The sequence below is a fragment of the Mytilus galloprovincialis genome, chromosome 7, assembly GCF_965363235.1.
Source record: "Mytilus galloprovincialis chromosome 7, xbMytGall1.hap1.1, whole genome shotgun sequence".
NCBI lineage: Eukaryota > Metazoa > Mollusca > Bivalvia > Mytilida > Mytilidae > Mytilus > Mytilus galloprovincialis.
Window position 1 is genome coordinate 44,404,802 of NC_134844.1, and position 14,072 is coordinate 44,418,873.

The window sequence follows — 14,072 nt, forward strand, 5'->3', positions numbered from 1 at the left end:
TCACTAGAGCTTGTGTTATGTAGTTTATTGAATATCGACTCTAAATAAAACTTTGAATCTTGAATAACAATTTCTCAATCTGCTATCCTTACAAGAATTCTTTATTTCTTTTACCAAGAATGTTTTGATCAAAGAGACCTTGTGCACAACTATAAAAATATAAATATTAACAATAATTATTGTTTTATTACAGAGTGAAGCAGAGTGTGACAGCAATGGAGATCTGTAGAAAGTCTGTAAAGAACTTATTTGATGTGAATCAGAACAGTGGACTTATGTCTAACTTTGTACCAGCTACTACTAGTAGTCTGACTGTTACATTTAACAACCAGATTAATGCTCTACATTCACAGGTATGGAGCTCAGTGACAGACATTATAAATTATTGTACTTTTCATTTGAAAAGCTGTAGGGATAAATGCTAAAATTTGCATTATAATTAAACAATATTAAGCTATGGAATTGTGATTTCCCATGCTCTAAGTTTATAGATATACTGTATATTAGGTTTTGTTAGTGCTTAAGATGTGTAGTTTTATCTCGCTGTTGTCATAATGTTTGTTTCATGTCCACTGATTTCACAATGAAAAGGGTGTATTTTGCTGGGAAATGTTAATAGTGAAAATTTTCAGATATGCTGTTTTGCACCCAACCTTTTGTTTTCTGACATCAGTGTCAATCAGAATGAAATTTAAAGAATTTAAAAACTGTTTAACAGTTTTGGTTATTTGATTTGTTTAATATTAAAACTATTAATTAAGTAAAAAAAACCTAATTGTAGATGGCATCACAGAACATGACTGCACAACACCAGGGAACAGAACTTCAGTACTTGCCGTACCCTCTACAGTCTCGTCCATACATACCATACCAACCTACACAACAGTCACTAAATCCACAACTCACAGCACCTAGGAATAGTAACCAGTTCAATAGAGCTGATCCATTTATACATGTGTCATCTGTACTGGTTCCTGGTATACAGGGTATGTAATTCTATTGCTTTTTATAGAAATTACAAAAAAAATTGGATGCAATTTCTAAGTTAAAAAAAAAGCTATAAACATGGGATATATTTTGAATCAATTTGTATTATCAGTTTTTCACTGTGGAATAAGGTGTTACATAAAAGTTAAACATATGTCTTATATAACCCAACTAACTGTCAAAACATTTTATGAAATTTGAATGCCAAGAAAGACAACTCTAGCTTAAAACACAGTTAATTTGTGAGGGAAGAAAAGTATTGGATCATATGACAATTCTGAGTATCTAAGATCTTGATTAAATTGAAACTGCATGCAATAAATCAAACTTTATAGTAGTGATGGCTTTCAAACTACCATTATTTCTATAAAATAATACCTGCTACTGATAGTTATTTTCAATTTATGAAGAACATAAAATTCAAATTTTGATCTATAGTCATGGGAGTAGAAACTGATTCAGACAAAGAATATTAACCACAAAATGTGTTTGTATTTTTAGGCTTGAGTTCTCCAACAAGATACAATCCTATACCAATGGTTACACAAGCACCAGCCTTACAGCTGCAACCACAATTAATAACACAGGTAGGATGTTAACCATTGGTTACATTACATGCAGTGAATTTGATGCTGATATTTAAAAAGAAAAAACGACTTTTCAATTGAACACTTTAACCAAATTCATTGCATATGCCAAGTTTGGTATTTCTTTCACATGTAACATTTACTGGTTTTAAAAAATAAATCTATGATGTGTATTGCAATGTCAAGTTGCAGTTTTATGATTGTAAGACAAAACCTCTTCACTAATTTAACTTTCATGTTTTTTTGCCCCTAATTTAGATTTTAAATTAATGACAATAATAGATAAAATTGTGTAAAATGATGATATCGGAAGTTTGAATAAACCCATTGCAGAAATTTTTGACATTTTAATTATATAACGATCATTTCAATGTTCATGAAAATACTGTGAAAGAAAGCAGCAAAACAACCAAAAACACATTACATTGAGCAGATTTAATATTGAAATGATGTTTATTTTGTAGACTGCTCCAGGAAACTCCTGGCCTGGAGGACAGCCAGTTTTGGTAGGCTCCTGGCAACAGTTAGGCCTACCTCAACAGAGGTCAGTACAACAGCCTCTCTTAGCAGACACCCTGGCGTCACAGTCCTTACAAGAGAGTTGGAGACAGTCTTTGGTCCTGGATGGTTTTGAGCATGGTCCACTTGCTGCAATGTTGAATGAAACAGTAAGTTCTATTAGAATTAAAGGTCCTAAATGATATAGTCCTGAGATATACATGCATTCAAATCCCAGGTTGATGTACTGAAAAATGCCACAAATCTATGCAAAACAAACTCAATCATGCCACTAATCTATGTCAAAATTACTTCAATAAGCCACAATTTTATGTGAAACATACCTAAAAATCTCATAAACAATTAACAGCAACTTTTAAAAGTATAAATACATTTAATAATGATTATGTTGTGTGTGAAAATTTCAAGTGTGCAAATAATAGATTAACTGAATCATTAAGCTGTTAACTGAATGACCACCACTCTAGAAGTCTTTCCACCCTTAGAAAAAAAATGTTATGGATGAGATGACTTGAATAATAGTTATACTAGCTTATACAGATATAATAATATTTGTGTTTATCAATTTTGTATTATTTTGAACATTGTATATGTGTGTATGTAGTCAAAGCTTTATATATAAAAATGTACTGTGTATTGTAGGCAGTACAGAACCAACACTTACAGATGATGTCAAATCCATACAACAGAAATAATGATATTTCTAATAAGATGCAAAGGAAACAAAGGTAATATAGGAAGTTCAATTGAAAAATGATTCTTACCAAAAACAGTCTTATTTGCGAAAAATGTAGCCTAAAAAAATAATTATTTACTCAGCTGAAGAACATGGGTGTCATGCTTACTATTTTAAAAGATAAGATACTATTATGATGCCTGACATCAAGATGTATATAAGTTCTTTGTGTATTTAGTTTTATGGAACTAAAAGAGTCCTTGATATTGTATGCCTTTTGAGGTTGCTATTTTATAAATGTATACCCCTACCATTCAGATCACTAAGAATCAAAACATTCATTTCATACATAATATAATGTTTATAACAATATGATCTGTTGCAAAAATCATGAAAATATTTATCTTTCTTTCTAGTCGAAGTTATGTTAAAGAGCCTACGTCAACTCACCTTTCACCAGTAAAGAAGAGAGTGAAAGAAAATACTCCACCAGATACACTGTTACAACAAGAAGCTGCCCTTTTGTGTGATTGGACCAATGGGAACAGTAGTCATGCCCCTGGGCGTCCAGGGAGAGAACGTCAGACTATAGTGATAGCTGACACTCCCAGCCCTGCCCATAGTATAATCACCATTAGTTCTGACAGTGAAGATGATGGAGAGGGAAAACATCACAGAAGGTAGGTCAATTAACCTAATAACAGGTTTAAGGGCATCCGATACAGTTTCAAGGGAGTTAACTCTTGGCGCGACGTTAAGCGTTTAAATTCCCGCAAAACGTCACTTTTTGCGGGACGTAATGCGTGTCATTTTCCGTAATACGAAACGTAATGTGGAATTTCCATGCTCCAATTTCTGTTTTTCCCGCATGCTAATTTCTACGCCATTAATATTAGTCAGTGCATTTGATTATACCAGGATAACGTCTAATAACATAATAAGAAATAAAACACATTACTGTTTCTTTGAGATCTTCAACAAATATCGTATAGTGAGCAATCTCAAGACGACTGACCCTTTTGGTGTTACTAATATCATGCATGTCAATTAAAATTTTATTATCATGCATCATCCACGATTTGGTCCGGATCCGATTTTTTATTACAGCACAGAAAACCAATGATATTTAAAAACTAATACCGAAAATGTATGTACACGAAGAAGTCAATTTCCTTTCCTTTATAAATATGGTACAGCATATTATCATTAAACTGAACATGGTTGTTTTTTCAGTCATGATGGTCAAACGGTCTGTATCATTTTTGGTGAACTTTATAAGTTACAGGACTTTGTAACTAGAACAGTTTTTTTAACAGTTCGCGCTGCATCTAGAAAACGTTTTATGACTATTGCTCTAAACTTCACGCACTTCTTAGTTATATAATTCTGAAGAACTTGTATATACTTTTGAGAATGATTCAGAATTTGATTTTAGAGTTATTGAGTTTATGACAAAAAGGGGCTGGGGGTTCACATGTCGCGCCGTATCTCAGAAACTATCTATAATAATTGCATAGAACTTCACATACTTTTTAGTTAAATTATTCTTAAGATCTGTATACTTTTTCGTGATGATTCTTTAATTCATTTTTGAGTTGAGCTTCAATTTAGGAATCATATAAAACATGTTGTGATATATATAAACTCATTATTGAGCAAGAATAATGAATGAGTCAGGATATACCTAGCATGACTTCCGTACAACCCCCGTGTTATTTTAAAAACATATATTATGGTGGGTTTTTTTTCATGAGACGAAGGGCGTATCATGCGCTCGAAGCGCAGTTGTTTATTTTTTCTTTATTTTTTATATATATATATTAGAGAAATGACGGAATGACAGAAAATACAATGCAATTTTCAATATAATTAATATTTCCAAATGGCATAACTCTTTTAAAGAATAGTTGATATGCACTGATTTTCGAACGTGTCCATACGATATCAGTTTTATAGAAAGTTGGCAAGAATTGTACATTTGAAAAATCTAATTAACCAGAAGTCCGGAAGGACATACAGGGGAATGGACATGCGGTATTTTATGTACGCGCTGTGGTGCAAAAAATATATAGTTATTTACCAATAAAATTACGCTATGAGAGAATGATTTTAATTGCAACTAATCGTAATATATCCAGTCCTCTCGCTATTAATTCAGTCATTTTTTTGCCAAATCAAAAATTTCAAAATTATAGTTTCTCTGTCTGGACAAAAGCATCCATTAGCAAATTGAAAATTCTCCTTTGTAAGATTTTGCTTCTGTTTTCTGACCACATAAAACAGAAGATGTGGTATAATTGCCAATTAGACAACTCTCATCAAGAGACAAACATGACACAGAAATTAACAACTATAGGTCTTCAACAATGAGCAAAGCCCATACCGCATAGTCAGCTATAAAAGGTCCCGAAATGACAAGGTAAAACATCTCAAACGAGAAAAGTAACGGCAAATTTGATTACTGTCCAAACGACGCTAACTTTTTTAAAATTCGTATCAACAAAAACGGATTTTCTCAGTGATAAAAACGTGAATTAAAGGATATTAAGGAGTATGTGTAATGAAACAGCAGCCAACCAAACAAAACAAAACAAAGAACAACATCTAGAGGTCATCATACAGTATGAAATATTATACGAGTGTGTACAGTAAATGTACCTGTATGTCATGTTCTAAATTGCCGAGTCTTAAATTTTTGAAAACCGTAAAAATTATCAACAGTCCGTAATAACTTTTCTTGAGAAGTTTCTCACTTAGACCACAAACACAGAGAGGTATTTGTTATTCACATGATTTTACTTCCGAAAACAATGTTACCAATTTATAGATCATCATAGTACTTTACAAAAATGTCGCCGGTAATTTGAAGCGACAACGTCGAAATTGTCTGCCAGCGACGTCGTGCACTTTATCGCTAACGTTGAGGTTACAAAGGGGTGACGCAATTTTTTAGGATAAATCGTGATTATCATGGAATCCAGCACGGTGACCTATATTTTTTAATTGAGATTTAGAGAAAGCATGACAAAATGCAGTTTATGCAGAAAAATGATAAAAATGACATTTTCAGAAACAGTTTTTTTTCCATTTTTTTAGGTTTAGAAAAATACCACTTTGAGCATCTGGTCCGCAATGTCAAGCAAGACTTGAATAATTTTATAGTTATTCGTATAGTGATTTATTTTTTTCCTTATTGCCACTTATCACAGCTTCAGATTGAACCCGATCTTAATAATTTACGACGAAGAATATCTGCTCCAAAAAATTTATAACATTGCCTAATTTTTTTACAAAATTGCACAAATCCTCAATTTTCAGTCTCAATTTTCTTGAAAACAAGCACGGTGACCCATGTTTTATTTTGTGTTCTATTTTATAACTCGCCAAGGCCTTACAACATATTTCAAAATTATAAAAATGACATTATATCGAGAAACTGTATCGGATCCCCTTAACAGGGCAGTAATGGGTAGTTTTTGGGACAAATATTGCACTTGGCAGCTACATTAAGCTTAAAGCTTACAAAATGCAGTGCTGTGGACATTCTTTTATAGTTCCTAATTAAATCCCATGTCAAACAATTTAAAAATATATACTCAGATTTATCAAGTAACAAAATGCTGTGTATTTGCATAAAACCATACTTGACCAAAAAAACAATTTTATAAAAAGTTGAAGAAATAGTGCATGGTGTATGAATAGAATCTATCTGTTTACCCTACAATTATGGACATAAGAAGATACCAGTTCAAAATATTGCCTCAATTTGTTCCATTGCTTAATATGATGCAGTTTACAATTCAAAATAAAAGCAATCTTTACCCTTGGTGCCAACAAGGGCTTTGGTTTATCTTTAACAAAACTAATTAAGTAGGCGAAACTCATCTGAAATTTTGTTATTACTAATTACCACTAGCAAGTGTAAGAATTTATATTTTTAAAAAGTCAACCATATACATGTATGTTTATTTTAGTGAAAAAGTTAAATAAATCATCAGGAAAGTTGAAGTAGATGAAATGATGTTTTTAATATGATGCATGTTATATTTTTATCAGAGGTCATCATCATCACCATCATCATCAAAACAGAAATAGTTATCTGGATCAGAAGACATTGGATGGGAATTTGTTTGGATCAGTGGGTGTGTCAGGTAAGTTAAACAGCATAGATAAGCTTAAAAACACAAACATCATAGGTAAACATTCAAAAATGGAGAGAAAAACCAAAAAGAGATAAAAAAAACAAAAAAAACAACACTATTTAGATCATAAACACAAACTGTAAAAGTATTTATTGACATTGTCTTAGAATAAATTGAAATGATGAGATTTGCTGAATATAATAAACTCGTTTTGGAATAGCCTGTATTATAAAGTTATCTTTTAAAGATTAAGTTAGTGTCATATTAAGATTGATTGGTAGTTGTTGGAAAGTACATCATGTATTTTCAGGACAAGATATATTGCATCAAATAGGTAGAATGAAATATTCAAACTGCTGCTAGAAACATTTTTGTTAGATAGAAGTACTGGTAGACAAAAATTGAAACTGGCAACTCACGTCTGTCATTATACTGAAAATTAGCTTTAAAAAATCCAAACTCATATGTGAAATGGGTTTCCCTTTGCTTATTGTTCTACACATACAATTCTCTAACCTTTTTTCTTTAAAAAATTCTAAATGTTTAAAAAAGTCTGGGAGTATAAGCAGAAAAACTATTTTAGCCCCGTTATTGCAAAAGACTAACTGAATAATGACATCAAATAAGTGGTTAATATTTTTAGTTTACAATCATGTCTTTCCAATGCATCACTAAAAAGTTAAAATGCATATATTCTTAAATTTTAGATTCACCTAGAGTAAATCCTATGAGTCATCTCTTAGTCTCTGACATACAAGATTCAGACTTAGAGGACAGCAACTTAGATTTCAAGAAACAAATCAATTTGACACCAATCAAGCATGAAGACCTTGAACGATCATTACTTAGTGAGGCACAGCATAGTTTAAGATCATATCCATACAGTGGCATGCAATTACAGAACTCTAGTAATCCTATTTCATTTGTGCCGCCAGAATTGTCAGGCTTGCTAGATCCAATTAAGAAAAGGGAGCAGGCTAAAGTTTCACCGTTTTTTGTGAGCATGCCAAAACAAGAGGCCCTGCCTTCTTCTTCATCCATGTCAAGTTTTGATAGATTTCGTGGAGGTAGGAGTCCTAAGCAAGAGGTGAAATTGCCTCCTTTGGAACTGGATATGCCACACACATCAAATCATGGAAAATTGGCCTATGTGTCGCCCACTGTGAGATCAGTTCCTAATCCACAAATAAAATTGTCAGCCGCCAATGCCATATACAGCAGTGCATTGTTTGGACAAAAGCATAAGCCAAGTAATTTGAACTTTTCTACAGGAGGGACAAATCAGCTGTCACCTGTTCAAGCAGGAATAGCATTTGGTCAGCCAGTGTTCCTTAATGCTGGACCTCAACTAGAAGTACATCGGTAAGTCTAATTCTAAATCTCATTCCTCAAATAAAGTACTGTAAATTCAGAAACTAATCCATGCATTTATTGTAGTGAATCACTGTGGTGAGATAAAACTAATGTGATTTCAAAAATTTTGTTGAAAAAAAATCACATGAAATCATGAATATTGTTGCTTACATGAAACTATTACATTTGTTGCATTATTGAAAACATGGCAATAATTTCTGAATTTACAGTATTTGAACCATACTTTTATCATGTACTATAAAAAAAATATAAACAAAAAGCAAAGGAATAGTGCTTTATTTGCTGTTCTTCATCTCAGTCACAGTGAAACCTTTAACACTTAACTAAAACCAAAAATAAAAAATAAAAAAAGACAATCATTCAAAGGTAATATATATACAATTTTATAGTTTCAAAAGATAAATATGATCCAAATAAACTTGAGAAAAATATTTGGTGTTTGGTTTGTTTATTATAAATTCTCATGAATCAATATTTTTCACTTCAGAGACTACAGAAGACAGCCAACATTACAAGGAAGCCCTGTTCATCATTATCTGTTGCCAGCTCATCAGCAACCTCAAGTTGCCATCCCTGCAGGAATGGGCCAGTATGCACCGTTTTCACCTACTGTTGCCCCTCCGCCTGCCCATCAGAGTCCACGACATGTCCAATACACGACCCACCCACTGCCAGCACATGTTCATCCAGTTTTACAGAGCTCCACCATACCGGCAGTACAGTATCAGCCACAGTTAGCTTCACAATATGGTGGTCTTGGGAGCTTGAATCCCGCATCAGCAGGACTTTATGCTACATATCCTCTTAGCCCAAACAAGGGCAGACCCTTTCAGTATTTTGCGTGATGTTCCATGTAAATTTTCATAGACTTTGTAGTTTTCATTGGTGCTATGTGGCAACTATATCATTCCTATATAGACTTAGGGCGGCACAGAGTGCTTGGGTTTTTTTTTAATCAGAAGCTTTTTTTATCGTTAATTACTCAGTAGTGTGATGTGAATTTTGTTAATGTTGTAAATTTTTAATAATAGTTTGAACATATTTTAATTGTCAATTTTCAACTTAAAAACTGGTTGTATGTAATTGGAAAAAGATATTGTCCAAATAAGCATTTTATGGGAGTTTTCTTGCCACATTATTTTCATAACTACAATAAGTTATCCTGAATTTTAAATCATTGAAAATAAATGAAAAATAAAGTTCAGAAATAACTTATTTGGTGATCGAGAAATTGTTTTTTGTACAGCTTAATTTCATGTCATTGTAAATATTTCACATTTTCAATTATAGCAGAAAAAGTTCAAAGCATAGCATTATTTTACATTCCTTTCTTTGAATAATTATCAATTTTTTAAACTAAGGGGTGTCTGTTAAATGCTTCTTTTCATTTTTTGTCCTTGAGGCTTATTTCTGGATGATGTTCTGCTGACATTTTAGTTAATTAAAAGCAGTTGGTCATTTTTCATCCTGTTATTTCAGTATTCTCAAGGTTATTAATACAAATGAGTCTCTACTAGATTCAATTTTTTTTATTATGGAAGTTATTGACATGAATAAGCATGAAATATTTGTGAAGGAAGGTCAGAAGGGACAATAAGGAATTCAAAGACAAGAAAGTGTTATTTCAGAGGATATACAATGTTTTCAAATTGTACAACCAGTTTTTTCTTCAAGTATATCAAAAACATTTGGTGTTTTATTTTGAGCTTTTTATGTATTTTTAGTGTGGTACATGTAGAATGTTAGCTTTTATCATATCACACACTGTTATTGTAAAAGCATTTTATCATGCTGTTTTATTGTTTCCACTAATGCATTTAAATGTAGTTCAAGAGTTCTGTTGATTTTGTTTTCCTCCTTGTCTAGTTTTATTAGAGACATAAAGAAGACACGTTAGCTTTCATTGTCAAGAAAGTTCAGGGGCAACATTTTTATTGCTGTGTTTACAGTTTGTCTCAGAGGTGTGATTTAGATTTTAATAAACACTGTATTTATAGGATCCCTGACAGTATAGGTGTGCAAATATATAGAAATTAATATTGTCAATATAAAACTATGATGATTTTATAAAAAATTGAATTTTAATTCTAGGTAATTTATAAGATGGGGGAAATTTGTACATTGAAAATTGACTTAAATGATGAGGAAATGAATACAAATGTGATAATTTGAGGCTTATGCTAGTGTAATAGGTAGACAAGCACAACAGTACTAAGGAGAATTTGTACATATAATGGGTGTTCTGTAGTATTTTTGTTGTTGATGATGATGAAACAGTCTGTTGCTCATAAGTAAATGGTAGTGCCTTCAAATATGTCTCCATAAATTTTTGCAAGAAGAGAGAGATATTTTCGACAATTTTTAATCAGATATGGAGACAACTGGTGTGGCCACACGTTGTTTGCTTCTCGAGTGGAATCACAATATATCCCTGCAAGGACAGGATATAGTTATATGCAAATGTTCTACATGAATTTAAAAAAAAGGTGTGCTGGACTTGGAAACATATACATTTAATTTCCACAGCAATAAAATTGTGCCACTTGATAAATTTGATTTGTTAATATTTTTATTTAAAGTGTTAGCCCTCCAGTTACCTGATCTGTGATTTGCCAAAGAATTTTTAACCAGGGCTATAAATTGTCAAATATTTTCTATATATAGAATACAAATGAAATGAAAATATTTTTCTACAGAATGAGATGAAGTAGAAAACGAATGAAGTTTTAAAGAGAAGTAATTGTACATAGAATTCTGATAATAAGATGTAAATAAGGAATTTAGTTCAGATTTTGGTGCACAAAGTTATTAAAGTGAAATAAGGTAACAAATTTGTACATGTTGTGTGTCTGTGTGTGTATTTATCAACTAATCATGTAGATTCGTTTTATATATGGTGCCATTTTTACTCACTTTCATCTAAATGTATAGCAAGAAAAACATTATATTAATAAATATATATATATTTTTGTTAGCCTCAGTACAATTATAAAAGGAGAAATATACTAATCGGTTATAAAGGCTGTATTGCATTAGAGCAATATACTAATACAAAACTTTTAGTCTTATGATTATTATTGTAACTAAATGTCTCCCTGTAAATAAGTGTTCAGTATATATAGGTAGAATGGTGATTTCACTTTGGAGAAGGACAAAATGGTATTTTTTTGTGTACTTGTAGATGTATTTTAATTGTGTGTAGTTGCCATGTGTTAACTGTAATCTTATTAACAACTTCCAGTATAGTTGTAATGTTGTTTATGCACCGATTTATTGTGATACTCAAGATTTGCATAGTTATTACATCAAAACATCACAGATCTGTCAGCAGAATGGTTGTTTCTTGGACTTTGTCTGGTGGAAGGGCTCTTAAACTGATTAAGGGTTCAAAATTGAACATCAATATGTACATGTTCTTCCTTAGTGGAAAACAAATTATTAGAAATAAGCTTTCCTATCTTTAAAGCAAGCTGTTGTCTGGAGAGAGAAAAAATGAGTTCAAGCATAATGTCACCTGTAAGAAAAAGAACTTAAGATATATTCTTAAAGAAAGCATTTAAATGTCCGTATAAAAGTTACAGCCAATCTGTTTGACGTGTTTATTTCATTAGTTTTGATACATATATCACCTCACATGTTGCCAGTATTTATAGTGTCTTTCAATCCATTTCCATGTCAACTAAGTGTTTTTTTGGACCAAATATGCAAGATGTTCTGACAACATGCTTAAGATCAGTGTTAAAATAAACTTAAGTAGCTGTCTTTTTGTAGACGAAACGCATATCTGGTGCAAATGCAAAATTTCAATCCTGGTATTTATGATGAGTTTATTGATAAATATCAAGTCTTTATTAAAGTGGGTAAAATAAGATATTATAAAAAAAAAAATTTTGATCCAGCATATATATATTAAATATACAACACAAGCTTTAAAGAGCTTATGAAAGAATATAAAAGTATGGGTATTTTTAAATTGTAAGACATTATTCAACAAGGGTTGCATTTGGATAAAAATTGATTATGCATATTATAGTTAGGTAAATAAATTTCAAAGGGCTTTAAGGATGAATTGCTTGTTACCAAACATCTTGTATAGATATGGTCAGTACACCAATCATTTGTATCCATCATTTACCATGTGTATTTTATTGCCTTGTATATTCAGCATTACGTGTAGATTTTTTTATCAACTGGTGCACTTGTTATTTATATCGTATTGTTATAGACGTTTAGAACTTTCTGTTTGGTATAGTGTGATATTAGTGGTGCTAGAGGTCAACTGACCGTGTAGAAAAGTCATTAGACTGTTTAGAATTACATATCAAATTCATGTTATTTGTATACAAAGCAGTTTGGTTTCAATAATTTGGAACGATGAAATTTTTGGAATAGGATTTAAAGCAAAGGGATATTAATTCTTAAATTTTTGAGTGTGAAATAGGAAAATAGCAAAAAAAATGATGTAGTTCTTTTAGTGTTGTGGGTTGTAATTTTGGATGTTTAGAAAATCAAATTTAAAGAAAAGGGAGGTTATTTTCAAAACGATAGAATTAATCAAAGCTACCTGTTCCTTTAAACACAAATTAACAATGATCTAACAGAAAGTTTTAAATCAAGTTTAGTTTTTTATTCTATTTAATCTTAGCACATATTTAATAGTTTAATGGTATTTATTCAAGTTAGTTTTGAATGTTTGAAGAATTTTTTTAATTCTGTTGATGTGGTGAATGGTTGAAGTTTTTTTTGTGTTTTTTAATTCTTGTGCATGTAGTTTGTAATTTTCAACATACCCCATTTTGGTACATTTGGATTTTTTTTTTGCAATAGTAGTTTTTGGGGGTATATCATGCCATAGAGTTTTATATTTAGTACATATAGCATGCTTTGAAAATAAAGTATAATTACTCAGGGTAGTTGTCAAACATAGTTTTTGTGGTGGGATCGTAGACACATGGGTTATTTTATTTTTTTCGTTAAATCATTTGTTGGAAAAATTGATCAAAATAGAGAGAATGAAATAGAAACGTGAAATGTTGAAGCTAGGTTATAAAATTTGTAGACAATATCAAAAGTAGATGTAATGTTTGAAAATATGTAATAGTTATATATAAGATTTCTCAGAGTAATGTCAAAGCAGTTAAATATTGGTATTTTCATAAAGAAATGGAGTACATGCAATGAATTAATAGAATGTTGTGAAGAAATACTTGCTCATGTGATAATCAAAAACTGAGAAAAAGTCATATTATATTCAGTTTAGGTCAGTACAGGTTATTTTGTTTGGTTTGGTTTTTGTTCATTTTTGTTAGGCTTCTATAATTGATATTCGGAAATTTATTTTTCATCATTCGTGGGTGCTTCTATTGCTTCTTCCAAAAGATTTAGCTTTATATATTTTAAACAGAGACTTAAAAGTATTGTTTTCATCATTTTAGACGTATCCTTTCATAATTAGATGATTCTAAGTCTCGTATTTTCTGTCTCGTGATGTCAACGAAATAATCATTAGCATAGCCAGACACACTGTAGTGGATAAACAAACAAAAACTTAATTATCTAAATAATTTTAATTACTAATTTGATATAGACGTAGCTTGAGATTACACAGACAAGTATTAAACTTATATATATATATACTTATATAAATATATCTGTAAATTTAATTGGACATAGTCATTTGACCTATTTTACCTTCTTTTTTTTTTTTGCCCCTGAAGTAGATATTTTTCTGAAATATGATATAATGTGTATTGATTAGATTGATATTTTTACAGTGATTTTATGTTT

At 31.1% G+C, this 14,072-nt stretch overlaps 1 protein-coding gene across 1 annotated transcript in view; it reads left to right on the top strand.

Annotated features, from left to right (window-relative positions):
- Positions 1-9,380, top strand: part of LOC143083088 (homeodomain-interacting protein kinase 2-like) — a 31,118-nt gene extending 21,738 nt beyond the window's left edge. Inside the window, exons 6-14 of the mRNA XM_076259298.1 lie at positions 194-353; positions 782-986; positions 1,489-1,574; positions 2,039-2,242; positions 2,736-2,821; positions 3,186-3,449; positions 6,826-6,920; positions 7,619-8,273; positions 8,773-9,380. Coding sequence (XP_076115413.1) covers positions 194-353; positions 782-986; positions 1,489-1,574; positions 2,039-2,242; positions 2,736-2,821; positions 3,186-3,449; positions 6,826-6,920; positions 7,619-8,273; positions 8,773-9,130 — 2,113 coding nt within the window. The 3' untranslated portion in view covers positions 9,131-9,380. The remainder of the gene's footprint in view (positions 1-193; positions 354-781; positions 987-1,488; positions 1,575-2,038; positions 2,243-2,735; positions 2,822-3,185; positions 3,450-6,825; positions 6,921-7,618; positions 8,274-8,772) is intronic.
- The last annotated feature ends 4,692 nt before the right edge of the window (positions 9,381-14,072 follow it).